This window comes from Phaethon aethereus (genome assembly GCF_964289735.1).
Source record: "Phaethon aethereus genome assembly, chromosome: 21".
NCBI lineage: Eukaryota > Metazoa > Chordata > Aves > Phaethontiformes > Phaethontidae > Phaethon > Phaethon aethereus.
This window is the reverse complement of record NC_138597.1, coordinates 2,449,951-2,476,496: the sequence shown is the minus strand read 5'-3', so window position 1 is coordinate 2,476,496 and position 26,546 is coordinate 2,449,951. Positions and strand designations below refer to the sequence as shown.

General features: G+C 42.0%; 1 protein-coding gene across 1 annotated transcript in view; it reads left to right on the top strand.

Moving 5' to 3' along the window:
- Nucleotides 1–197: 197 nt before the first annotated feature.
- The window catches only part of UBR4 (ubiquitin protein ligase E3 component n-recognin 4), a gene marked incomplete at its 5' end in the record, with an annotated part of 78,499 nt that continues 52,150 nt past the window's right edge, over nt 198–26,546 (top strand). Inside the window, 40 exons of the mRNA XM_082009450.1 lie at nt 198–331; nt 4,556–4,653; nt 5,383–5,486; nt 6,200–6,329; nt 6,434–6,573; nt 6,923–7,025; nt 7,552–7,693; nt 7,857–7,981; nt 8,700–8,824; nt 9,075–9,134; nt 9,264–9,454; nt 9,676–9,775; nt 9,865–10,002; nt 10,513–10,630; nt 11,063–11,250; nt 11,831–11,990; nt 12,123–12,208; nt 13,191–13,360; nt 14,051–14,333; nt 15,001–15,133; nt 15,559–15,638; nt 16,269–16,397; nt 16,850–17,032; nt 17,259–17,381; nt 17,471–17,700; nt 18,347–18,471; nt 19,041–19,138; nt 19,267–19,424; nt 20,129–20,338; nt 21,346–21,447; nt 22,297–22,397; nt 22,576–22,774; nt 23,001–23,189; nt 23,552–23,615; nt 23,745–23,936; nt 24,561–24,631; nt 24,755–24,902; nt 25,441–25,668; nt 25,893–26,063; nt 26,186–26,368. Coding sequence (XP_081865576.1) covers nt 198–331; nt 4,556–4,653; nt 5,383–5,486; nt 6,200–6,329; nt 6,434–6,573; nt 6,923–7,025; nt 7,552–7,693; nt 7,857–7,981; nt 8,700–8,824; nt 9,075–9,134; nt 9,264–9,454; nt 9,676–9,775; nt 9,865–10,002; nt 10,513–10,630; nt 11,063–11,250; nt 11,831–11,990; nt 12,123–12,208; nt 13,191–13,360; nt 14,051–14,333; nt 15,001–15,133; nt 15,559–15,638; nt 16,269–16,397; nt 16,850–17,032; nt 17,259–17,381; nt 17,471–17,700; nt 18,347–18,471; nt 19,041–19,138; nt 19,267–19,424; nt 20,129–20,338; nt 21,346–21,447; nt 22,297–22,397; nt 22,576–22,774; nt 23,001–23,189; nt 23,552–23,615; nt 23,745–23,936; nt 24,561–24,631; nt 24,755–24,902; nt 25,441–25,668; nt 25,893–26,063; nt 26,186–26,368 — 5,712 coding nt within the window. The remainder of the gene's footprint in view (nt 332–4,555; nt 4,654–5,382; nt 5,487–6,199; nt 6,330–6,433; nt 6,574–6,922; nt 7,026–7,551; nt 7,694–7,856; nt 7,982–8,699; nt 8,825–9,074; nt 9,135–9,263; nt 9,455–9,675; nt 9,776–9,864; nt 10,003–10,512; nt 10,631–11,062; nt 11,251–11,830; nt 11,991–12,122; nt 12,209–13,190; nt 13,361–14,050; nt 14,334–15,000; nt 15,134–15,558; nt 15,639–16,268; nt 16,398–16,849; nt 17,033–17,258; nt 17,382–17,470; nt 17,701–18,346; nt 18,472–19,040; nt 19,139–19,266; nt 19,425–20,128; nt 20,339–21,345; nt 21,448–22,296; nt 22,398–22,575; nt 22,775–23,000; nt 23,190–23,551; nt 23,616–23,744; nt 23,937–24,560; nt 24,632–24,754; nt 24,903–25,440; nt 25,669–25,892; nt 26,064–26,185; nt 26,369–26,546) is intronic.

The window sequence follows — 26,546 nt, the reverse complement described above, 5'->3', positions numbered from 1 at the left end:
GCGCCGCCAGCGAAGTTGCTGACTCATTTACTGCGCAGGCGCCTGGGCCGGGCCCCACCTCTTCCAATCGGGAGGCGCGACGCACGCGTGGGCTTTGGATCGCTTCCTGTCTCGCGGCGCGTTGCGGGGGGGAAGGCACTTCCGGCCCGCCGTCCCCTCCGCCGCCGCGGCCCCCCCTCGCCCAGCGGAGCGGCAAGATGGCGGCGGGCGGCGGCGCGGGGGCCGCGGCGGAGCCGGGCTGGGAGGTGGCGGTGCGGCCGCTGCTCTCCGCCTCCTACTCGGCCTTCGAGATGAAGGAGCTCCCGCAGCTGCTTGCCTCGGTTATCGAGAGGTGAGGGCTCACCTGCCCGGGCCGGGGTCTGGGGTCGGGAGGGGGGGTGCGGCCCTGGCCCTGCCTCCCCTCAGCGTCGTTGCCTCAGGCCGGCTGCCGGGCGGCGGGGAGCCCCTCGGAGGTAGCGCTGGGGGGAGCGGGTACCTCTGGCGGTAGCCGGTGCGGGGCTACGGGAGCGGCTGAGGAGCGTCCCTGCGCGGTGCTGGGCAGGGGACGGTGGCGGGACTGGGACGGTGGCCAGCGCCTGCTGGGGCTGCCGGGGAAAAAAGGGAGCCCCGAGCAGCGTCCGGGGAGTTACTCACACCCAGCCTCCTCCCGGTTTCCTGGGGACTGGGAGGCTGTCGGGGAGGTGCCCTTGGGACCTAATAAGCGGGGATGAGGATGCACGCCCGGCTGTTCGCGTTGGCTGCTGCTTGGCCACAGCTAAACCACCTTTGACAGTTACCCCGCGGAGAGGCTTCGGGACTGTTCTTGCGTTTTCGCTTTTGTTCAAGCGCGTTACGCTTTTGCAGGCCGGGCGGTGAAAATTGTTGTCTCACCTGGTCTGTCTCCTTTGGTGACAGACTTATGGCGGGGGTCGTTGTATGGCAGTGACTTCCTTTTGGATTTGTGCTGGTGAAATACTGCTCGTGTTTTAAGGAGGAATGAAGCTGAAGCAAATCAAGTCTGCTTTTTCTTAACCAGAAAGTTTGGACTTAGGGCATGAAAGTACTCATTGGAGCTATTTCGTTTAACTTATAGCTTATTTTATGACCTAAAAGGCTAGGTATGAATGCCACGACATTATGTTCGGTTACAGATATATGACTGACCACAATAAGTTGTTAGGAAACAAAAAATAAACACTGCGCTAAAGAAGATAATAAAACAAAGCCTTGTGGTATTTTGCTTAATATAGAATGGCTGAGCGTACAAAATGCTTCAAATTAGTGTTCTGTGCCTATATACACATAGTAGTGGTTCCCCTAGAAACCTGCATATACTCGATATTTACGTGATTTGGGCAGTTCTTTGGCTAATCTTCCTTATAGGGACCATTGCAGCTTCACTTTTCCTTGTGGTTCTCCACTGTCACTGTGCCTGTTCATTATTGGAGTGTTTCGGCAGAAGAATATCATAGAAACCCTTAAGTGGATGCAGTTGACTTTTGGGAGAGGTCTGTTTCCTCCATCAGTGAGAATGATGGTTCCATTTTCCACTTGAGGTGGCAGTTTGTTGCCTTTAAGTAGCACTGCACTGAGGTTTCAGTTGTGTGCCTGATGCTGACTGTGTTTCAGAGCCAGCAGGATTTAATGCGAGCGCAAGGCCTGTGGAGTCTTGCAGGATGGTATCTTTTATTTCGTGCTTTGACACAATGTGGCAAAGCACAGGAGAAAAAGATAGCTTATTTGTGTTTGGAGCCATGCTTTTCTATGCTGAACAAATAATCTATCTTTAGATTTCTAATCTAAAACATTTTATCTGTTCAACTTATTTTTAGAAGATGATTGTTAGCTCTTGTAGTGAGACAGTTGGTTGACACCATCCACAAAGTGACTGGATTTCCTGTTAAATAAATGTGGCGCATTGACAGCAAAGTCACTAACATTATTCTTTTCAAAATAAATTAATAAACTCCTTTTCTTATCTCTTATATATTTAATTTTTAAGTTTAAGCATCATCAAGTTACTGGAATTCCCCTGTTAGCTTGTATATTCAAGAATTGATAGATTTTGGCCTCTTACTTGACATAGATTATCAAAATGCTGACTTGGAAAGATGCAATTCAAGTGGAGCAGTTTACAAAGTCTGTGACAGTGAAATGAGGCTGGTTCTCAGGGAAGAGTTTTCAATAAAGAGGGAACTCCTGTACCTGCTGCAGTGCCTTTTCGAGGAGGAGGCTGCTTTTGTGCCTGCTGCCTTACATAAAGGGTCTATTTTGGGCCTGTTTAAGATTTGGAAGCAGAACTGAGAAAGGAGGTGGTATTTGTTGCTGATGTGTTATATTTAATATTGACACGAAGGCTTCTGGCTTAGCATAAGTAATGGTTTTCCCCAGGAAGCAAATGTTATTTAAGCAATAAATCACAGTACAATAGCCATAAGTTATTATGAAATCTCACTGTGCATGCAAAATAACACTCCAGCTTGTCACAGATTAAGCTGTTATTTTTTATTTCTGTTTATTTGCAAGGACTTGACGATTAGTTGACAGATGCCTTCCACTCTTCACTACCCTAACAAGTCCATGACTTATTGTGATAGAGCTCAAGACTCTTTTTGTCCAATCAGGATGAAATTTCCTGACTTGTTCTGGTTTCCGCACTTTTGTGTTCTTATACCTTGTGGGTATTGTGTCTTGCAAAGCTTGACCTATACAGCAGAATGGTAATTGAGGAGCTGCAAGTTTCTCCTGTACTCTATTCCCAAATTGTTCTCATTTGTTCTCTTAAAATATGTTGCATACATCTGATACAGCTCATTTATAGTTAGGCATAAAGAGGTAGATAAGCAAAATTGGAGTCTGGCTATAAGAGAGCATGAACCTTCTTGCACGTGCAGTCTCTGGGCTCGTTAGCCTTCGGTGCCCTTCTGGCAGGAGATGGTGAGGTGAAGCCTGGTAAGACTTTGAAACTCAGTCGTGTTACACTGCTGAGTATCTTCAAGGGAAGCCTCTCGCTTCCTAACGGCTGCTTTGCTGTTTCAGCTTCTTGGGTAGACTAAATGCAAAACCCCTCAGAACTAAGAAATCAAAGCTACAAAGCTGTTGAGTCTGTCTTTCTGTTCATTTTTTCTGGAAGATGTGATACATTCTACGGTATCTTCTGCTTCAGTCACATCTCCCATTATGACTGGAAACGATGACTTAGGATAGAAAAAGGGAAGGTCACTGGGCATAAATTGGGCACTGTCTAGGTCAGCAGGGAACAGTGTGTCCTCTTCCTCCTCGCACCCTGCCAAAGCTGGGGTCGTTGTGTGCAGGTGGGTGAAGGGAATACATGGGTTCGTTTTGCCATACTCCCCGGCAGCTCTAGTCATTGCCAAACTTGAGAAGTCATCGTTTTAGTTGAGTATAATGTGCCATGGTACGTTGATGCCCTCTGCTCCCCACCTCCCCTCCAGAAGTAAATGCTGTTGTCGGAGGTGGAGAAGGCTGTGTTTCGAGAGGTGAAGTTAAAAGTGGCTGATGTAGTTGACGTGTAAAATCTCTTCTTCCGACTTGGTCATTCACATCACTGAATCAAAATGTGAAAGAAATTAGTTTAAGCATTTAATAGGCAGATATCCACATCCCTTAGCTTTGCCACAGGAAAAATTAAAGGTAGAACTAGCTATGGAGGCAGAGCTGTTTCTGTTCTCGAGGTGGTGGCCTTCAGGTTTCTGTGCAAATGGGATGTGGCGTGACGTTTTATTGCAGCGGCCTTTATTTAACGTGTCATTTCTGAGTGCAAATAGACGCTCTCCGTGGCCAGTGAGCCTCACTGAGAAACCTGAGAGACCTGACTTTCAGTGTGTTGATGTATATTTTGCTTTACAGTTTTTACTTTTGGTTTGAGTTTGCATTACATTCTAACTTGCTCTGAGCTTTGTGTGCGGGGCAGAATGATACAGATCTCTGATATTGCCAGCCTCTACCCATGAGGCTGATTACAGTGGATGTATTTTTCTCCTCTGTGTGTTACCTGCCAAAAGTCTTTACTCCCCAGCTTGTTGCAGACACTGCTGTTGTGTATTTGTTGTTATTATGCAATTGCCTGTTTTGATCCTTCTGTTTTGCAGAATTGCACAAACTCCGCTTGACTCCGTGCCTTGACAGAAAGGGAATGCCTGTACTCCAGTCCTGGCAAACCCTTCCTAGCGTTAGCAGAACAAACAGTCCAAACTTTATGAGCATCTGAGTTTAGAATAACTTAAAGATTAATGGATCTCTAGCTGGGAGAGCCAATTGTTAAAGATGGTATAGAGGAGAAACATTTGCAGTATTGGAATTATTTCCTTAAGTTTACTATGTGGATAGTGATGCTATGCCATGGTCTGTCTGCTGCTGGAGGACTCAGTCCTGAGGACACAAGAGGTGGGACACAAGGGAGAGGATTCTGTTCTCAAAGCTTTGATTTGGACAGAGCACGTGATTTTAATGATCTTGTCTTACATCTTTTAATAGATATAATGTATTCTGAGTGTTGTGTGGTGCTGCTGTTGTGCTGTATACAACTGACATATCTCCTGTTCTCCTATTGCAGTGAATCTGAAATCCTGCACCACGACAAACAATATGAGCCTTTTTACTCTTCCTTCGTTGCACTTTCAACACATTACATCACTACTGTGTGTGGTCTAAGTAAGTGTTCCCCATCCTTTGCTTCTGTTGCTTTTGTGGTATGACTAGGATATAGTAAAAGTAAACTAGAACTGTTGTCCTTTTGATATTTGTCTTGAGCGCTCTCTCTCTCACCCAGATATTAAGGCAGAGCATGTGAGGCTGGCATTGCTGGCTTTTATACTAGTAAAATGCCAATTCAGATGGAAAGGGAGACTTGTCAGTAGGAGTATTTGGCCATTTGTGCAGCATTGACACTTTGGTTGCTTATTCATTGGTCTGCCTTCATTTAGGGAAAATAATTTTTGGTTAAATGAAGTGTTTAAATCCATTTTCAGGATTTTTAGATTGTTCTTTAGCAGTTATGAAGTTGGAATTAATGATCAAAACATCATGACTCAAAATAGTTTATATTATTTTGGGTGTCACAGTTTGGCAATTTCAGCAGTAAAGTGGTTGTGGTCAACTTGTTTCATGTTCTTCAATGCTTCTGTCAGTATTCAATGTTGCTGGGGAAGCGATGGTATCTATCTAAATAACCTTGTCTGAGTAGAAGGTATTATCTGTGTTTTACTGACATTTCTTGGGTTACGTTTTAATGAGGCTGAAATTATATTGCATCTGTGTGTTGGACTTGATAGACTGTGTATGTGTGCGTGTTGCATAGCATTCTGCTTTATTGAAAGCATTAAGAACATCATACACTGAATTATTTAAAAACTGAGTCATGTAAACATCTGCTTTTTTCAGTACCGAGAAACCAGTTGCAATCAGTGGCGGCTGCTTGTAAAGTCCTAATTGAATTCTCACTGCTGCGTCTTGAGAACCCAGATGAAGCGTGTGCTGTTTCACAGGTAAGCACAGATCTCAACCGTGTGGGCAAACCTTAGTGCAAAAGCAGACTTTGGCCTCTAATTCCAAAATGTTTGCTTTAATGTTACATAAGACAAAATTACTGAAGTTCTTAAAATATTTAAGATCTGGCACTTTGGTAGAGACTGATAGCTGCCGGATCTTTCCTCTGCATTCTTTTCTCAGAATTTCAGCTTGTGAGCAAGCCAAAATAAAGGTAGCTTGAAGCCTTGCTTAAGCTAATCTCAAATCTGTTTCAGTTTCCTATAGTCTGATTTGGTTTTGTATAATAACCTGGATCAAAACTGTTCTGTTGCCCATTTCTTGAGTTTTTAAGGATGGATTCTTCCCCAGTTGTATTTTAGTCTTCTAGGAAGAGCTCAAATCTATTTCAAAGAGAAAGGCATGTGAAAAGTGTTCACATAGTGTAGCTTTTGATAGGGCCGGCTTTAAGGCTTAGTGTGTCATAGGAGGGAGAGCTTTTCCAGATGCTTTTCCATAACAAGCACATGGGACAGTGTTAGCAACCTGAATTATCTGCAGCTAGTAAGCTGTCACGATTGTTGGTATGAGAACAGAGTGGATTCGAGAAGTTGCAGTAGCCTTACTAGCTGAAGTTGCAGTACTCTTAATGCAGCTGCTTAGAATAAATGACATCGAGGAATAATTGGAATCAAGAGAGTTTAAATTGTACTTGATATCTTTTTCTTTGTAGAAACACCTCATTCTACTGATAAAAGGGCTGTGCACAGGCTGCAGCCGCCTGGATCGAACTGAAATCATTACCTTCACGGCAATGATGAAATCGGCCAAGCTGCCTCAGACTGTCAAAACTCTCTCTGATGGTAGGTGTTTTAATTTATGGTTATATCACTGCGGGACTTGAGCTAGGCATAGAAAATACTATGGTTTTGGTGTGTCAAATGGTGTTTTGCTGTTTCCCCTGCAGTAGAGGACCAGAAGGAGCTGGCCTCCCCGGTGAGCCCAGAACTAAGACAGAAGGAAGTGCAGATGAACTTCCTCAATCAGTTGACATCAGTCTTTAACCCTAGAGTCTCGTCATCACCATCTATCACACCAGAGACACAGGTAAACAAACAGCCCTAGAATAGAAGCAGTCTGAATTTTAGCATTAGTAACATTAGTGCAGGGAAGGACAGAGGGCAGTAAATGGTAGTTTTTTAATACATATGTGTAAAGAAAACCTTTTTTAAATATGTAAATCCAACTTGCATGCTGATGAATGGCAAATGAGAAAGTACTGTTTGCATTATGTTGGCGATACTAGCTTTGTTGCTTCATGGAAGCTAATGTTCAGTGATATTCATCACTCTTTTGCGTTCTGCTGCTGATGCACCTTGCTCCTGTGTAGAGACTTACGACAACACTGTATATTTTTAATGCTTGGATGATATATTTAGTATGCGCTTCCTTTTAGGTGGAAGGAGAGGGCGAGGATCAAGCTTCCACAGATCAAACCTCTGCAGCAAAGACGAAAAGCATATTCATCGCTCAGAATGTAGCCAGCCTACAAGAACTTGGTGAGAATCAGCTTTCTAGCATGGGGGGAAAAAAAAAAGGCTAGAGCAAATGTCTCTCCAGTGTTACACCTTGCAGCTCTGAATGGGAAGAAACTTTCTGACCTAAAGGATTCACTTGATTGCATGCTCATGTTACCAAGGGAGGTTGTGGCTGTAGTGTAGTTTTCTTCATTGCAGAGGAGATGAGCTCGGTGTATTTGTATGCAGTAGGTTTGTTTCTGGGGGGAGGAAAGGTGGATGGGATAAAATAGCCTATGGGACAGATTACTGAGCAGGTGTGAATTAGACCTGATGTGCCACATAACATGTGCAGAGAGCTTTGTGACACCTGTGATGATTACTGGCTGAAAACTTCACCATCTGGTTTATGTGTTGTTAACTAGTCTTTATCTTGTTACCTCATCTCTGATGATACTTTCTCACCACAAAGAATAATTAAGTCAATTATTGATGACCGTTAGATCTGTTCTGCTTAGAAGCTCTCCCATGGAACAGTAAAAGTAACACTGCTGTTTTTGTTTGGTAGGTGGCTCTGAAAAACTGCTGAGAGTGTGCCTGAACCTCCCATACTTCTTGCGATACATAAATCGATTTCAGGATGCAGTGTCAGCCAACTCATTTTTTATTATGCCAGCCACAGTGGCAGATGCCACTGCTGTTCGCAATGGGTAAGAGTCTGTCTGTCACCACTCGTCTTTGGTAGATGCTGGGTACCCTGTATGAGAGAAGATAACTGTTCTTAGATATGCAGTATTAATTATTGTGCTGCTCCCGTGAGCTGTCTGATGTGTACCTTGCATTGCTGAACCTTGACATGTGTTGTTACTATAGATTTCATTCGCTGGTAATAGATGTGACCATGGCACTGGATACCCTGTCTCTGCCTGTATTGGAGCCCCTGACACCCACGCGTCTCCAAGATGTGACTGTTCTTGCTCTGAGCTGTCTCTATGCAGGTGAATGGATTTCCTGTATTTTCTTTGGAGCTTTAAGTCACTCTCGCTTTTGCTCTGCTTTGTTACCTGCACATTTGAGGCTCAGCCCCCAGGTAACCTTTATTTCTCATGAATTTGAAAGCTGTGCAGCATACTGCATAGTATGGTGACTGGGTTAATATCAAAGTTCTTACAGTGATGCTGAAATTCTGATATATTCTGTGAATTTTCTTGTCAGTATCTGAGAGAAAGACTGAGTGACTCAACATCTTCTTAATAGCCTGTAATTTCAATTCTTTTTTTTTTTAAGTTCAGAGCATAATATATTTTTGCAATGCTTATGGCTTCAGCATAATTGGTTGTGCCCCTAAATTAACCTTTTTTCCCAGGATTGGTTTAAATACACCAGAATCCTGAGTGTTTAATTGGTATGGATAAGATTTTTAGAGTGATGTGGCAGTTGAGTATGAAGATAGCCTTAAAACTGGTATTGAATTACATGGTAAAACATTTCCTTCTTTAATTGTTCTCATGTGTTTCTGTAGCACAAAAATTGACTCTTTTAGGGGTACTTCAGAAAGATTTTTTTTTTTTAATGTCAGCTGTATTACTGAGTATTCCCAGCTCCATCAAGTTTACAGACATGTTTGATACTGATTGTTTTAATGTGCTGAGTAGGAACATTGAGTCCCAAGACTGGCTCTTAATAAGAATGTTACTTCCACTTGTTTTCAATCAGGTGTGAGTGTGGCAACTTGCATGGCCATCCTACATGTGGGTAGCACTCAACAGGTACGAACTGGGTCAACAAGTTCCAAAGAAGAAGATTATGAAAATGATGCTGCTACTATTGTACAGAAATGTGTAAGTAAACCAGAGAGTGTTTGTTGCTTTCATTCTCGGCAAGTGAAGCACATAGAATTTGGATTTATTTGGATTGCAATACATATCTCTTATTTTTAGTCATTGGACTCGCTGATAAAGGAAGTAATGGGGTGGCTAATTGTAGAGGGCAATATACAGTTGTACTTGGAGTTTTAAACATATGTCTGGTGGTTTATTATTGCCCAGTGGAGCACTTTAAACATTTCCATGGTTTTGGATTTCTTTGCAGCTTGAAATCTATGAAATGATTGGGCAAGCCATCAGCAATTCACGCCGTGCAGGGGGTGAGGTAAGATTTGCATCTTGGGAAGTTTTTTCACTGTTTTTGTGCTGGTATATTTTGGCATTTGGATTGACACTATTTTGTCTTTTTAATGCTTTTTTTTTCTTCCCCCTCCCTTCACTTTTGGGATGATAGCATTATCAGAACTTCCAGCTGCTCGGAGCTTGGTGTTTGCTAAACAGCCTCTTCCTCATCTTGAACCTCAGCCCCACGGCCTTGGCTGATAAGGGAAAGGAGAAAGATCCATTGGCTGCTCTTCGTGTCAGAGACATTATTGCTCGTACTAAGGAGGGCGTTGGGTCTCCCAAACTAGGACCTGGGAAAGGGTATGTAAATACCCTACTGAAGTAATCATTGTCCACATACCTAACTGTGCCGAGCAAGCAACTACGACAGCCTCTTGTTGGTTTCTTGAAATTTTGTCTCATAATTCAAGTCTTGATTCTTTAAAAGAAGTTGTCTTCAGTTTAGCAAAGCAGTCACTTCACTCAGTTTTTTACATACCTATATTTCCCCCAAAGTTACATTGTACCCTTTGTTTTTGTAGGCATCAAGGGTTTGGTGTTCTGTCAGTGGTGCTAGCAAATCATGCTATCAAATTGCTGTCGTCGCTCTTTCAAGATCTGCAAGTGGAGGCGTTACACAAGGTATGTAGATAGCATGTACATTCTTGTGAAACATCTTGCCTTCTGCACTGAAACACACTTTAAATTCTCTTCTCAATGCCGTCCTGCAGGGCTGGGAGAGTGATGGTCCACCAGCAGTGCTGGATATCATGGCTCAAAGCACATCCATCCAGAGAATTCAGCGGCTGATAGATTCTGTACCACTCACTAATTTGCTGCTGACTTTGCTATCTACTTCCTACAGAAAGGTAGGAACTCGCATACAGCTAGAGAACTTCTATAGCTGAGCTGCTCCTGCTAAGTGTCATCTGCATGGACAATTCTCACTTTACAAACAGTGACTATGCTAAGAAGAATTTAGAATTCTTCCTTCAGAAGCTGTCAACTCGGGCCTCTCTCTTTCCTCTTTTCAGAGATGTAAATCTGACAAACTTGTTCTAATAAAATTTTTCTGTAAGCTCAGTCGTGTTTGTGAGATTAGTGAGAAGATGAAAAGACTGTAATCAAAATGGATGCTTTTATGTTAGAGCTGTTACTTGAAGTGTTGCTTACAAGCTTGGCATAGGTTATTTGTTTTCAACCATCCTGTGTAATTTTTTAATACAACTTAAAGGGGAAAAGCCTTGCAAAACTGTTAATAAATTATTTGTGACAAAGTTGCCAGAACAAAATTAAAATGCATTAGGAACTTACTCTTGTTTTCAAATTCTTATCCTTCATAATCCTAAAATTTAACTTGTTCCGCTGTTCTTCTCAAGGCTTGTGTCTTGCAGCGTCAGAGGAAGGGCTCCATGAGCAGTGATGCAAGTGCCTCCACTGATTCTAATACTTACTACGAGGATGATTTTAGCAGCACTGAGGAGGACAGCAGCCAAGGTAATAGAGTTTGCAGCGAGCAACTTTAAGTCAGTATTTTACGCTGTCTGTCAGATTTAGTGGAAACCTGACTACTGGGTTGTTGCCTTCTTGGACTGGAATGACATGTAATGCTGAAAATATGAAACAGTTTGTAAGATCTGTTTGGCAGAAGTAATGCTGACTGTACTCTTTTATGTAAACTGAAGCCAGAGTGCCTGGGTTTTGGCAGTATTTGCTTAAGAGGAGAGTGGAAATAATTTCTTCTTCTAAACTCCTGCTGGATTTCTGTAAAAGTGCTTAGCCTTGTGATTTTGAAAGGAAAAATGAAGATGGCACACGCCTTAATTCTGCTCGCTGAAACTCTTTGTCAGGCCTTTTCTTAGCTGAGTAGTTTGCATAAGGTATTTGCTTATAATAGTATGCTTTTGTTTTTCCTGCCTCCTGTGTTAGATGATGACAGCGAACCAATCCTAGGGCAATGGTTTGAAGAGACAATCTCTCCAAGCAAAGAGAAAGTGGCCCCACCACCCCCGCCTCCACCACCGCCTTTGGAGAGCTCGCCTAGGGTGAAAAGCCCTAACAAACAGACTACCGGGGAGAATGGGAACATCCTGGCCAGCCGCAAAGATCCAGAATTGGTATGGGAAGGTCTTCAGGCTTAGTGGAATAACTGATGTGCTGTAATGTTATTTACTTGCCAGTGGCTAGCGATGTTGATGGACAAGATGATAGATGTCAGGTATTTTAAATACACTGCTGATACATAATCGATGAGTGTCTTGGCTTTGAAGAAAGAGAATCTACTCTTCTGTTACATGGAATATCACTCTATTTGTTTCTGCCAGGGAAGCAAAGACTGAAGAGAATATCTATTTTGGTTACAGATGGAGGGGGAAAATGAGGGCAGAGCTATAAGTGAAATGACTTGCTGATAGAATGCATTTAGCCCCAACTCCGTTGGGTAAAGACAAAAATAAATACTGCAGTCGAGAAGTTAGAGACTTGCAACCTTTGTAGAGAATTCTAAAATCGGTCCAGATATAGAATACCGAGTGCAGTGAGCTGGACTGTGATGAGTAAACCTGTACTCCTCTGCCAGGAGTGGAGTTAGGGGACTTGATTTATTTTGCTGGTGGTTTAGTTTTTGTATAATGTTGTCTTACAGTCCTTCTGCTTTTGTTGCTGCTATAGTGTGTTTCTTTTTTTTTTTTCTTCCAGTTTTTGAGCCTAGCTTCAAATATTTTGAATTTTATCACTTCTTCTATGCTGAACTCCAGGAATAACTTCATTCGCAACTACCTGAGTGTGTCTCTCTCGGAGCAACACATGGCTACACTAGCTAGCATCATCAAAGAAGTGGATAAGGACGGGCTTAAGGGTGAGTGAGCAGAACTTCTCTGTTAGAGAACATAGACCGTAGGATATATAGGTGTATATTTTCTTAGTTTCATGTGGAAATTTTAAAGGTGGGAGAGCAATGGTAGCAAATGGCTTGATCCCTGTCTCGCAGGCACGTCAGATGAGGAGTTTGCTGCTGCACTGTATCACTTCAACCATTCCTTGGTGACGTCAGATCTTCAGTCCCCTGCCTTGCAGGTAAGTCTGTGACTGAACGTATAAATATAATGAAGATGTGTTGGTGTCTGTTAAAGTCTCTACAGGGATTCTCTGCACCTAGAGTAGTGTGTTGATGGTTCCATTTGGCTGTAGAACATATTATTTTGCAAACAGAGCTTGGAATATTTTGGATCCAATGAGTTGTATGACCTTTGCAGACATCCAGTACAAAACATCCTGCAGAGTGTGCACTTAACATCTAGAGTTCAAATCAATCCAAGGAACTTTGAAGGTGGTGAAAACTGAAAAGGAAATGAGTTTGTATCTTTTGTTTTGGAGACTTGCTTCTATCCATGCGTTTATCAAGAGGCGTTCCTGCAGATTTGCTTTGCTGTCAGGACTGATGCCAAAAGGCCTTCTGTCTTGGGAGAGAATCAAATTAATCCTTCTCCTTTCATGAACTAACTTTTTAGCTTCTAGGTTTCTTTGCTAGGTTGTGGGCTGACCCGACTTAACACTATAAGCAGAGGTTATACATCTGCTTACCAATCAATGAATTCAATCTATATACTTTTTGTTGACTGTTTTCTGCTGTATTTAAAATACTCTGTTTGTTTTTTTTATATCAGTTGAACTTTTCAGAAGTCTTTTTGCTATATTTGAAAAGAAGCAAGCATTACTGTGGTGAGAGGGGTCATCTTCCAAATTCTTAGATACTGAACGTAATGGCATAATCTCTCCAGCTGTGATATTGCAGTAAATGAGTAGAGGTCATTGATGCCATTTTTTCTGCATTGGCGTTGAAGTTGAGAGCTTGTTGTGTTTTAGGTGGCAAAGTGACAGCATAAGTGCCCCTCAGCAGCTATGCCATATATATGAGATAGGAGAGATATTGCTGTGTGAACCCTTAGGAGCTCTGAGCGCCCTACTGTTTATTGTCATCTGTATGTTCAGATCATGCTTTTCGTTAAAGCATCAGACAGGACTTGCCTCTTCTCAACAAGTCTCTGCTTTGTTCCAGAACACACTTCTTCAGCAGCTGGGAGTTGCCCCTTTTTCTGAAGGTCCGTGGCCTCTCTACATCCATCCTCAAAGTTTGTCGGTGCTCTCGCGTCTTCTCCTGATTTGGCAGCATAAAGCCACTGCCCAGGGAGATCCTGACGTTCCAGAATGTCTTAAAGTTTGGGAAAGGTGAGATAATTTTAAGCTGAAAGTCAGTCATCTCTTGGTGCTCTCCTTTTCTATCATGTGCAAATTCTCTGGGATCGGTGTAACAAGTGTGTGTGTGTGTTCTCTGAGCAGTGATGGTATGTGGTGCTTGGAGGAGCAGAGGGTCAGTCTTCCGTGGTGCTGGAGTCCTTCACCCAGAGCATAGGAAGCCTAGAATCAGGATTAAGTGGATAGAGGCTGAATTACTTACAGCAGTGCTGGTTTTAAAGAGGGAAGGCGAATGTCTTATTTCAGCAGGTTTCTGGTAGGTTGTGTTGGGACAGTGCCAAGATTTGTCCCCTCTGCCATTACCTGAATGTGAAAGTCTCTGATAGGGCTTAGCTGACTGAAAGCTCTAGTGGACAGCCTTTCCTGTGAGAACAAGTTTGCATCTCTCTCTCTCCCCCTTTGAATGATTGTTCATGTTTTCCATCAAATGTATTTGCCGCTAATGGAATTTTTATAGGTTTTACTGTTTGCATAGTCTCATTTCGGTACATAATGTAGTGAATTATTATTTGTGCATATATTATATATGTAGTGAACTAGTAGAAGAATAAGCAGAAAAATGTAATTGTGAAAATGTTTCTCTAACCTTACTTTAAGAGATTGGAAAGAGGGATCTAAGCAAGGAGAAAAGTAAACTTCATAAACTTCCTCTCCTGTTGTCAGGTTTGTGGGCACACTGAAGCAAAATGCCTTGCAGGGGACTCTTCCCAGTGACACAGAAGATCTGAATGTTGAACATCTCCAGCTGCTGCTGCTTATTTTTCACAATTTCTCTGAGAGGGGCCGCAGATCTATCATGATGCTCTGTATCCAGACAATTGTGGAGCTGACGGTGAACATGGATACCCAGCAATGTTCTGTGCCACTTATCGTGGCACGTCTACTCTTGGTGTTTGACTACCTGCTGCATCAGTATTCCAAGGCCCCCATGTACCTATTTGAACAGGTAAGATTTTGAGATCATGTTCTGTTTTTTCAGTTGGTCACCCAGCAGAAATCTGTAACAGGCAGTCATTTGGTGTGTTCTGGTGTCTTCGTGACCTTTGCGAATAAATCGGTTTTGATATTGTTGCCAGCCTTTGTAGTTATAATGCATGATTAACTACGGTTGCTGACTCAAAGAATCGCAGAATCTTTGGGTTGGAAGGGACCTTTTCCTAGCAGCAGTTCAGTTTGAGTGTAAATTCCTTGTGTCACTACTGTCCTAATAAATCCTGGTAAGGACAGGATGAATGCCCTGCCTCATCTTTCAAAATCTTGAGTATTTGTGTATTTAGGCACCGTTTCACAAATACCTTGTACTTGCTTTAGCTTTTCGCTGTTGAGGTTTTTGGTGCTGTTCTCATTAATGGGATGCTAGTGTTTTGTGCATGGCTTTTTCAGTTGTTGGAAGCTTTAACGTTGATTTAAGTTGCTCACTCCAGAATAAAAATCATCAGGTAGGGTCCAGGGCTTCCCTCAGAAGCTGGGAGTGAATGTGTTTTAGCAGCAGGATGATTTTGTAGTTTATGTTTCTTTTTCTGTTGGTGGTGGCATTTTTCCCCCCTACCTCTTAATGGTAAGCATGACATAGGTTTTTTTTGTGTGTGTTTTTTTTTTTTTTTCAAATGTAGGTGCAATATAATTTGCTGACTCCACCCATTGGCTGGGTGAGTGGATCCCAGGACAGTAGCAGACGAACGTCTGTCCCGCTTTATCATGGGTTTAAAGAAGTGGAAGAAAACTGGACCAAACACTGTTCATCAGGTAAGAAAGAAAATTTTTATTTTATTTATTTTATTTTTTTATTCCAAGATTTGCTTTTACAAATAAATGAGAGCCCTTGGTGTGGGTAGCTTTTCCTACTTTTGATGGGCATAGTTACAATAGATAAAGGTGCATCTAATAATGCAAGAAAAGTTCTAGTAAACAAAATTACTGTCATCTAGGATTATGCTACAAGTAATTAAAAATAAGTATGCATTTGCTGTGCCAGGATTGTAGGGGTAGGAAAACCTTGGCTCCATATAGCATAGGTTAGAGCATGTATAATGTGTCATGGAGCTAGCTTAATAGAAACTGGTAGTTGTCTTAAAATGTGAAAGGTTGTGGGGATGCAGGAGAGATTATAACACAATACTGCCTAATTAAAACTGTCACTTTGAACGTTATTTTCTGTCCTCATGTTCCAGACGCAGTTCCACAGCCCAGGTTCTACTGCATCCTCTCTCTAGAAGCTTCTGAAGATGATCTGAACCGTCTAGATAGCACGGTATTGGGATTTCTGTTTTAAAGACCTTTCTGTAAGGCTTCAGAGGGCTATGTTGATTTGACAAGTGCCAGGGAAAACAGACAAGAAAGAAAGACCTGATGAAGGAGAGAAACCAGAAATTTTTCACTGAGTGGAGAAAGGAATAGTGGCTGGATAAGATAATATGGGATTCCTTTTTGCACCTAAATATGTGTCAGGGAAGTCAGTATGCAAAGTCTAGGAAGGTGTGTTAGATTACTTTTAGTGATGCTTGTGATTCAAATATGTGTGCTATGACAGAGCGCCCTATCATATCCACACTTATTTTTCAGTGCCTCTGAAACATCTGAGACAAAGACAGGTGGCATTAGAGTTGCTTTCTCATCACTTTGCTCCATGTTCTTCCTGCGTTTTGTTTCCTCACTAAATTTGTTGTCATCAAGGTTATGGGCATGCTTTGTGCATGCATGCAATGTTCATTGGTACTCAGACTGGGGAGAGAAATACCCGAAGAACTAACTTCCTGAAGTTTTATTTTGCATAGTTTTGGTCTGTGGGTATTCTGAATACTTAAGAGATGATCTGGGCTGTATATGAATGCAGAGCTGTGCAATTTGCAAAGCAATGTTCCTGACTTGTCATCTCTTACAGGTTTGTGAGGTCCTTTTCTCTAGGACTATGAAGTATGATGAGCTTTACACAGCCCTGACTTCATTACTTGCAGCTGGATCACAGTTTGATACACTCAGGAGGAAAGAGAATAAAAATGTCACTGCACTGGTAAGACTGTGTTGCTGTAATGTTGTCTGTGTCGAGGAATAACAATTTTTCAAATTTGGTATTTTCAAGCAAAGTATGGTTTGACAATGGTTAGAATAATGGGGAACTTAAAAATCCCATAGCTAATGGTAGTGTTTATGGTGGTTGTACATTGCATGTTTTTTTTTAATTTGTAACATGTTTTAGGCTTGCTAAATGTCCCTGGTAATTCCAGAAGATCTAGCTAAAATATGATGAAGTATAAAAAGTTTGTATGATCTTTCCTTTTTCTTTTCCCACTCCTCCTTGTTGCATAATTTGTTGTATAATATGACACAAACTCACTCCACTCTGTGTTCATCTGATCTGGCATATCTACAGGAGTCTAGAGTCCGATGAGATAATTTCAGTAGCAGTAACGATTGAAACTGCAATCTTTCTTTACTAATTTATCCAACTGTACTTCTGTTTAGGAAGCCTGTGCACTTCAGTACTACTTCTTGATACTGTGGCGGATACTAGGGATTTTGCCTCCATCCAAAAACTACATTAATCAATTGGCTATGAACACACCAGAGATGAGTGAATGTGATATCTTACACACATTGCGCTGGTCCTCCCGTCTGCGAATCACGTCTTATGTCACGTGGATCAAGGTACAGCCTCATCTTTATAGGTCTGTTTTGTAACGTTGTTGATAGTAAGACTGTCAGTCTCTGGTTCTTCCGTGCTGACTGCGTGTGGGATTTGTTATGTGGGCATGGTGGTGAGAAATGGGTACTTGTGTCGGTGTTTTCTGAAGTGTTCTAGCCTGGTAATTTGCAGAGTGGTTAATTACAGAGCACATTTAAAATGTGACAGGTCTTTTTTTGGCATCTGTAGGATCACCTTACCAAGCAGGGCATGAAAGCTGAACATGCTGCTTCTGTCATTGAATTGGCCTCCAGCAAGTGCAGCTCGGTGAAATATGATGTGGAAATAGCAGAGGAATACTTTGCTCGACAGGTAAGGTGGTGTGAATGCAACTGTGCATATGGAGCTTCTATTTTTGTGGAATGATATGCACTTACTATTCCATTCCTTTGTATTTTAAGATATCTTCTTTCTGTGGTGTTGATTGCACAACTATTCTCCAACTGCACGAAGTTCCCAGTTTACAATCCATTTACACTCTTGATGCTGCAATTTCCAAGATTCAGGTTTCTCTAGACGAGCACTTTTCCAAGCTAGCTGCAGAAACTGATCCACACAAGTCTTCAGACATAACCAAGAACCTCCTGCCTGCTACGCTACAGCTTATTGACACTTATGCTACGTTTACCAGGTACAGTCCTTAGGGTTGCTAGGAGGAATACAATTTTCTTCTGTGCATAGCGCTTTCTGTGCATGTTGTTTGTTGTTTTCTTAGAGGTAGGTGCTTTTTTTTTATAGTCCAGTATAATTACTCTTAACTTATGTCCTTTAGAGGGTCAAGTGTTCTAAAAGAATTAAAAGTAGCCTCTCAAGTCATGTATGTGAAGTTGTTATTTCTAAGTGGCCTCCTTGTCTGATGTTTCACGACTTTCTTGCAAGCCTGTAAAACTAGCTTTTCCGCCAAAGATGAAACCTCCTCTTACCACTCTGTAGGATAGTGCTGCTTAAGCTTATTTCACTGAGGTAATATTGAGGCTGTCAGACCATCAAGAAAGAGGAGGGGTTTAATTCTTACGTTAAGAGTCTGAAGTCTTCTAAACTCTCGTTAGAACCTTTGTAGAAGAAAGCGAAAGTAAATCAGCTTTTTCTTTTGAGTGGGTGCTTTTCCTGGTAAGTAGCTTAGAGGAGATAAAAGCCCAGAACTTCCTTAGTGGTATAGCACGAAGTATGGGGCCGAACTTCAGAAGTTTGTTTTCTTATCTGTCACTATATTGACACACTTAGTTCTGAAATGCAGAGCTGGTTCCTGAAAGAAATCTTTTCCATCCTGAATGCAGGTCTTACTTGCTACAGAGCCTCTCTGAAGAGGGCTCCGCTGAGAACAAACCCTCTGAAGAGAAGCTCCGAGGTTATGCTGCTGTCCTGGCCATTGGATCCAGCCGTTGCAAGTCTAATACTCTAGGTGAGGCTACTGGATAGTTCACATTTCCTTCTCTATATAGGTGAAGCTTTCTACAATGTTGGCAGCGTTCAGTTTCAAAGCTGTATGCTGGCTAATGTGTTCTCAACCGCTTTGTTCCAATGAGTGCATTTATCCTGTCAGCAGCAGACTCGGAAGCCTTTTCCTTTTAGTATTCTAACGACTGAAGAAGTTGAGCAAACCTTGAAACTGTCTTGTGGGCTTGCTTGGCTTATAGAAATGCTTTTATAACCATGTTGGTACTCTGGCATGGCATAGTAAAGGGAATTATGAAATGTTGATATTTTGAAGACTCCTGTGAATTAGTATTTCTGCCATGTTTTCTGTTGTTTTAATAAAGTGAAACAAGCTGGGAAACTCTTGCAAACTTTTAGGGATAATTTTGACTTGTAGAAAAGCATGAAACTAGCCCTCAGTAGAATTACAGCTCAACTTAGCTACAGCTGTGTCTTAATCAAATGATCTAGTTTTAAACAGTGTTGCAGAAGGATTCTGGTTTTCAGTAGACCCATGAAATGACTCGGTGACCTATGATTCCCTATTAATTGCAGGTCCAACGCTTGTTCAGAACTTGCCATCAGCTGTGCAGACTTTATGTGAATCATGGAACAATATTCATACAAATGAGTTTCCAAACATTGGCTCATGGGTGAGTCCAGGCTTGTGGATTGATCTGGCGTGATCTTAAATTAACTCCATAAATTGCTGCAAATGGCATGCAGTGTGTCTTTCTGTTAAATTATTCTGATTTTTGTGCATGTGTGTCTCAATCCTTAGCGTAATGCCTTTGCGAATGACACGATCCCCGCAGAAAGCTACATCAGTGCAGTTCAGGCCGCACATCTCGGTACTCTCTGCAGCCAAAGTCTACCTCTTGCAGCTTCCCTAAAACACACCCTTCTCTCCTTGGTCAGACTCACTGGTGATCTCATTGTGTAAGTGATGTTTTTTATATTACATTCTTGCTGTATAGGTCTGTCTGCTCTTCTGAATGGCTGTCTTGATCAGACTGTTCAGGTGAAACACTTCATGAACTGGGGCTGTATTTTGAACTAATAAGCCTTTAATGAAGTTACTTTCAGTGTACAATTCTAAATAAAATAGCCTTTCTGTCTTCATCTGATAGCTCTAAAAGTCAGACTCCCTGAGAGAAACCTTTAGTCCTTTTTGTTGAATAGGGACTTGAAGAAACTGGGATATAAACTGAGGCAATATGGATCTAATTCATTTGTGTTTTGATATCATTCACTTGTGTGATGTTTTCAAAGCATAAGGAAAAAGTGAAATGAAAGAATTATTTTTTTTTCCCAGGAACTTACTCTAAGATATTCTGAAACAAAAAAATAATTGTTGACACTGCAGACAAGTCGAAAAGCCATACTGTGCAGTAGCGTGACTATCTAGGAAAATGTTGTAGCTGTATATATGCAAAAGTAACGTGTAGAGTTTTCCAAATGAAGACCATTTTTCTAAGGGGAAAAATGGCTGGGGGGGTGTGTTTATCCTGGCTTTCTAAAAAAGGTTTTTATCACAAACTTCCACCCATACTTGTGCCTTACATGTGTGACTTCTGCTTTATCCAATAAGGGCGTTTTCTGATGCATCATACAGAGAATTAACTTTTTCTTTTCTTTTCAAGCTGGTCAGATGATTTGAACCCGCCGCAGGTGATTCATTCCCTATTGCCCCTCCTTTTGGAGACCAGCACAGAGAGTGTGGCAGAGATAAGCAGCAACTCCCTAGAAAGGATCTTAGGCCCTGCAGAATCAGATGAATTCCTGGCACGTGTTTATGAGAAATTGATCACAGGGTGCTATAACATACTGGCCCATCACTCGGATCCAAACAGGTAACGGGGCTGTGTGGCTCGTAGTTCTCCTCCGACAAAGCTGTATACAAAGGTTTACGACACTATGTTTAAACATCCATGTTGGTTCTTGAAAAGCACAACAGAAAGGTGAAAAATCAGCTTATTTCTCTCTGTTGAAGACTTCTATACTTGTAGACTAAAAATACAAGGTATTTTATTGATGTTACCATCATTTTCAGCACTGCCGTTCAGGCAGTGTGGATTTTAATAATTTCTTGTAACTCGGAATGGAGCACGTGTATATCTGGATAGTTTTTAAGCAAATAGAAAATTATGTAAGTACAAGCACAAAATCAAAGCTGAAGATGCCAGCCTAACTTGCTTTATATTTCTTTGTCTCTGTTCTTGCTGTTTGTAAGGATGGCTAATCCCTGCTTTATCATAGCAGACTAGTCAGATTTGTGCTTCCCACCCCTTACTCGCTGTGTGTATTAGAGAATAAGCTTGATGTGCAGATGTTGATTCTACCCATCTGAAACATAAAACCATTAGGCATGATGATGTTGCATCTTTTCAACATTGATCCTCTCTGGATGGAAGGTATTCAGAGGGAGATCTACTGCGCCTTCTGGTAGGGAATGTAAACGTAATTGGATTTTACTTGCAGGCTGCGTTGTGAAGTGGGGATGGGCACCGGAGAGAATGGGGAGGAGTAACACTAAAAAGAGACTGAAACTGAGAAGAGCAGCCATTTAGAGGAATTTGTAATGCAAGGAGTCTGAAAGGTCTAGATTTCTGGCTGTGTAACTTGCCTACAGCATCATGTGCCACTTCTTTTTTCCTGAACATTTGGTGGATTTGTTAGTATTTGTGTTTATTCATCAATTATTTTCCTCCTGCTTCTTGGAAGGAGAGCTGCTTTCAGCTAGTAGAAAGTTCATTAGAATCGTATTAGCAAAATTTATCACTTCTTGGCCCTCAGAATTCTTTAAATTGTTAAATTGCTCTTCTGTATTTGTATTTAATATGCTTCTTTTGATCCTCAGTGGCCTGGATGAGTCTATTTTGGAGGAATGTTTGCAGCATCTGGAGAAACAGCTGGAGAGCAGCCAGGCCCGAAAAGCCATGGAGGAATTCTTTTCAGAAAGGTGAGGTCATCCTCAAAATTGTAGGCCAAAGACTTACTTTCTCTTCCTTTTTCTCTTAGCTTGTCACTGTCAACACCTAAGTGATATTAATGCCATGGTGCAGGAAAAGACAGAACCATGTAAGGATAGGATACCGTTCAAGCAGCACAGGAGAGCGTGAAAAGACTTTCTGGGTGGGAGAAGACCTAGGTCTTTGTCACTCCAAATAAAATACTCGGCAAGTCCTCAAAGTGATCATCAGTGGGGAATCTTGCAACATGGTGGTTTTATCAAAGGCATTATAAGGAGGTTTTTCAGAGATGCTGGTCTAGAAGGCAGTTGCAAAATCCCAAGTCTTGTCAGTGCTTCCTCGGGGCAATAGGTTGATAATTTTAAGGTGTGTTAAGCATAGCACAACAACAGTGTTGTGTAGAGATGTAACAGTGAACTGGAGGAAAGGTTTTTCTCTATTAGAAACCTGAGCATTGTCTGGTTTAGCTCTCTACTTGCTCAGCAGTTCAAAATTGAAGCCGTCTGGTGGCTGGCTGTTGTACTTTGTTAACATGGAAGGGAAAAATGGGCAAGGAAATCTTGAGTGTTGGTTTGGAAACCAGTACAGCCCCTTTTGTGACTTGATATGTGGAGAATACCGATATGTTACGTAGGAGCTCATGAGACTTACAGGTTTTAGCCTGAGCTAAGTGTTTGCTTTTTGTCTGAAAGCAATTTCTGTGCCTTGCCTGCTGTGCTGAGCAATGTTACACAAACTATTACCAATCTGAAATGTGAGGGCAGATATAACCAAGTGCAAATGAAAAAAGGAATGGGTTGTCTTTTACGAAGCTGACTTAATTTCCTCCCTCCATGTAGTGGAGAACTGGTCCAGATCATGATGGCGACAGCCAATGAAAACCTCTCAGCCAAGTTCTGTAACAGGGTGCTGAAGTTCTTCACCAAGCTCTTCCAGCTAAGTAAGTGTTGAATCTCTTCTGTCCTGCCTTTGTCCACCTTATGCTGTTCTTGTGTTACTGTGATACAAAGATGCTTGAAAGAAAAGCTGCAAAAGGAAGCTTTGCACTTTTGGTGGAAAGCCATCTTCAGACACGTTCGTTGTAGCATCTGTTACTCACTAGTAATTTTCTCTGCCAGCTGAGAAGAGTCCCAACCCCAGCCTGTTGCGACTTTGTGGCTCTTTGGCTCAGCTGGCTTGTGTGGAGCCTGTACGTCTGCAGGCCTGGTTAACCAGGATGACCATGTCCCCACCCAAAGATTCAGATCAACTGGACATTGTGCAAGAGAACAGGCAGCTGCTGCAACTCTTGACAACTTACATTGTTCGGGAAAATAGGTAAGTACAGCCTTTCTCATTTCTTTTGTGTGCTGTTCTTTTTTTCTCTAGCTGTGCAAGTTACTTGTGAGTTGCTGATGGCTTTGTGTTGTCAGCTTTGAAATGAAGTGGGGTATGGCTGTTTGCCCGGAATGCATTGCTCTGTCAGGGCCCTTGCAGTGGGGGCTTAGCTGTGTTTCAGTGGGTGATGTATTTCAGCCTCTGAAACTTTCTTCTTTTTGATTAGCCAAGTCGGAGAAGGCGTGTGCACTGTTCTGCTGAGTACGCTAATACCAATGGCAACAGAAATGTTGGCCAATGGTGATGGCACAGGCTTTCCTGAACTGATGGTCGTGATGGCAACTTTGGCTAGTGCAGGACAAGGTGCGGGACACCTACAGCTTCATGGTGCTGCTGTTGATTGGCTAGGCAGATGGTAAGAGTGAAATGTATACTGCTGTTTGTTCGTTTGTATCACTTCGGTTTTGTTTTTTTTCTTAATTATTTTTTTTTCCTGGTAATTTGGGGGCAGAATTTCATGTTTACTGATATATGCTCATTTTTTAGTGTATTGTTTGTTGTTTGGAATGTGAGGTGTCTGAGAGGTGCTGATCTGTGTCACCCCGTTAAGAGCAACCATGTGTTTTCTTTGTCTTTTCCACTCTTGATGGTTTAATTACTGCATTTATACATTTCCTCTAAAGCGAACTGAATGCTTGAAGCTATTGGTGAGAACTGAGTTTATACTTTTCAAAGGCTGTTAGCTGTAATGATCTTCTCCACTGTTTTCCGTTACAGCAAGAAATACCTGTCTCAAAAGAATGTCGTAGAAAAAATGAATGCAAACGTCATGCAAGGGAAGGTAAGACACGTGACTATGTGGGAGTTTTAAAGCAGTTTGGTCAGGGAGACCCTTCTATTTTCTTGCCTTATAGCAGCTATTATGGGGTCTAAGTACTGCCTCTCATTTTCATTCATCTCCACTTTATAGCATGTGACTATCCTGGAGTGTACATGCCATATTGTCTCTTACCTGGCCGATGTTACTAATGCACTGAGCCAGACCAGTGGCCAAGGACCAAGTCATCTTTCTGTTGATGGAGAGGAACGGGCAATTGAGGTGGATTCAGACTGGGTAGAAGAGTTGGCAGTGGAGGAGGAGGACTCTCAAGCTGAAGATTCGGTAGGCAATAGTCACAGTTAATGCTGCAAATGAGATGAAGAACTATTTTGCAGCTTCCAAATCAGAATTACTCAGGTTATAAACTAAGACGATGTTGTTGGTTGTTCCTAACGTGAGATTGAGTGAAGAACTAGTTGTGAAATCTGGAAGGGAGTATCTGTCATTCGTGCGTAGATCTGTTGACTTTGTGATGTCAACAAAAATTAAAAAGTTGGGGTTTTTTTAGAAAACAAAAAGGAAGAAGTGGAGTAAGGTGGGTTTATTCCTACTGGCTTCTTTATCAGCTACTAGCTTTTATACCAACAAACAACTTGCATTATGCTTTTAAGTGCTGTCGGGTGGGGAAAAAAAAGCTGCTGTTAATGCATTCTTTAAAATGTATTGTCCCAATACATTCTTTTTCTTACTGTTTTATTTTTCTGTTTTTCTGTTTTCTTGATTCACTCGAGCTGCTATAAAATGTTGCCATCTCCTCTTTCTGTGTGGCTTGATAGCAGCTGCTGCCTTTAGCTAGGTGGTGCTAAAACTTGCTATTCTTAAAATGCGCACTTAGTGGCTGAGGAATGTATTCTGTACCGTGTGCCTTTACTGTAGCTGCAGTTATAACACCTTTCTTCTTGACAGGATGAAGATTCTCTTTGTAATAAGCTCTGTACCTTCACAATCACACAGAAAGAATTCATGAATCAACATTGGTAAGAATCTCAAACTTGCATTCAGAATTTCAAACTGATATTTCTGGCTATTGAGAAGGAAACAGTCTGTGGAGCCTTCCTGAGGCACTGTATTTTATAACTCATATGGCTTATTTTGTGCAGGTATCACTGTCACACTTGCAAGATGGTTGATGGGGTTGGTGTTTGCACAGTTTGTGCTAAAGTTTGTCACAAGGATCATGAGATTTCTTATGCCAAATATGGATCGTTCTTCTGTGACTGTGGAGCCAAGGAAGATGGCAGTTGCCTGGTAAAGTGTCTTCATGTCAACGTACAAGCTGTGATTTCTTGAGTTTTTAAAGTTTTTTTTCAGAGGCTTCTGTTCTGCAATAAGTTAGGTCATGATACGAGTGCATAAGAGTCCCAAGACTTGAAGGCTGTGGCTTTATATTGAACCCTTTTAATTTACAGCTTGCCTGGCAATTTATTTTTTTGGATCAAGTAAGTGCAGTGGCAAATCTCTGTCCTAGTGACTACTGGGATTCCACCTACCTTTACAGAATTTGCAAGTTAGCTTAAGCTACACAGGGGTCAGATACCACCTTTTTCCATGTTTTCCATTGGCAGCAAAGTAACTTTATCTTAAATATGAAAGTTTTTCTAATACTTGGGTGCAGAGTGGCATGCAGGATACCATTGTGTTACTTCTTTAAAATGGCAGTGTAGGAGAATTGCATTCTATTTCTTTAAAACTACGTTAATCTTGCTGCTATTACAATCTGTATTCCTTTCGTCAGTGGTAAAATTGAGTCTGGTTTGGGCTTTCCGCATGGCTGTGTCATTCCCAGGCTTTGGTGAAGAGAACTCCCAGCAGTGGTATGAGCTCCACCATGAAAGAATCCGCCTTCCAGAGCGAGCCCAGAGTGCCCGAGAGTGTCATTCGACATGCAAGCACCTCTCCTGCAGAGAAAGCCAAGGTCACCATCAGTGAGGGGAAGGGCCCTGACGAAGAAAAACCCAAGAAGAGCAGCCTGTGTAGAAATGTTGAGGGCTGTCGAGAGGAATTGCAGTCCCAGGTATAATTATCAGCTAGCTGTTAAAAGGGAGATGGTTCATGATGAGGATCTTGGGCAGACTGTGTTGGTTATCAGCCAAGTGGCTTGATTTTTACGTTCCTCTTTATCATAAAGAGGGATAATAAAAGCGGCATCAGGCTTTAAAAACCAGTTGACATGCTGCTTTTGTGAAGGCTTCCAGCAGGAGCATCTTGTGCCTCACTTGCCATATCTATTTCTTGTAGGCCAACTTCTCCTTTGCACCTTTGGTGCTGGAGATGCTGAATTTCCTGATAGATGCCATTCAGATAAACTTCCAGCAAGCCTCAGCCATGGGGAGCAGCAGTCGTGCACAGCAAGCTCTCAATGAGCTACATACTTTGGACAAGTCAGTAGAAATGACAGATCAGTTAATGGTATGATATGAAAGGAGTTATTATGAGTGATTATATTATGAGTAATCACTCGTTAAGTGCGATTGCTTTTAAACAGAAAAATTGCAGTGATCTGGTTTTGTATGCTTTTACTAATGGCTCAGGTCCCAACTCTTGGCTCTCAAGAAGGTGCTTTTGAGAATGTCCGTATGAACTACAGCGGTGACCAGGGCCAGACGATCCGGCAACTGATCAGCGCTCACGTGCTGAGGCGGGTGGCAATGTGTGTGCTGTCATCCCCCCATGGACGTCGGCAGCACCTGGCTGTGAGTCACGAAAAGGGCAAGGTGAGATCTCTAACTCTGTAGAGGATGTTGGACTGTAAAGGAAAATGAAATAGCCTTAGAGCACTGAGCAACAAGCAGGATATGATTTGGGCTGCCTGTCGCCAGATCTGGGTCTTTTGTAAAGTATTACATAGCTTAGAAAAACCTCTCCTTCTTCAGAGAAAAGAGTTCTTGCAGC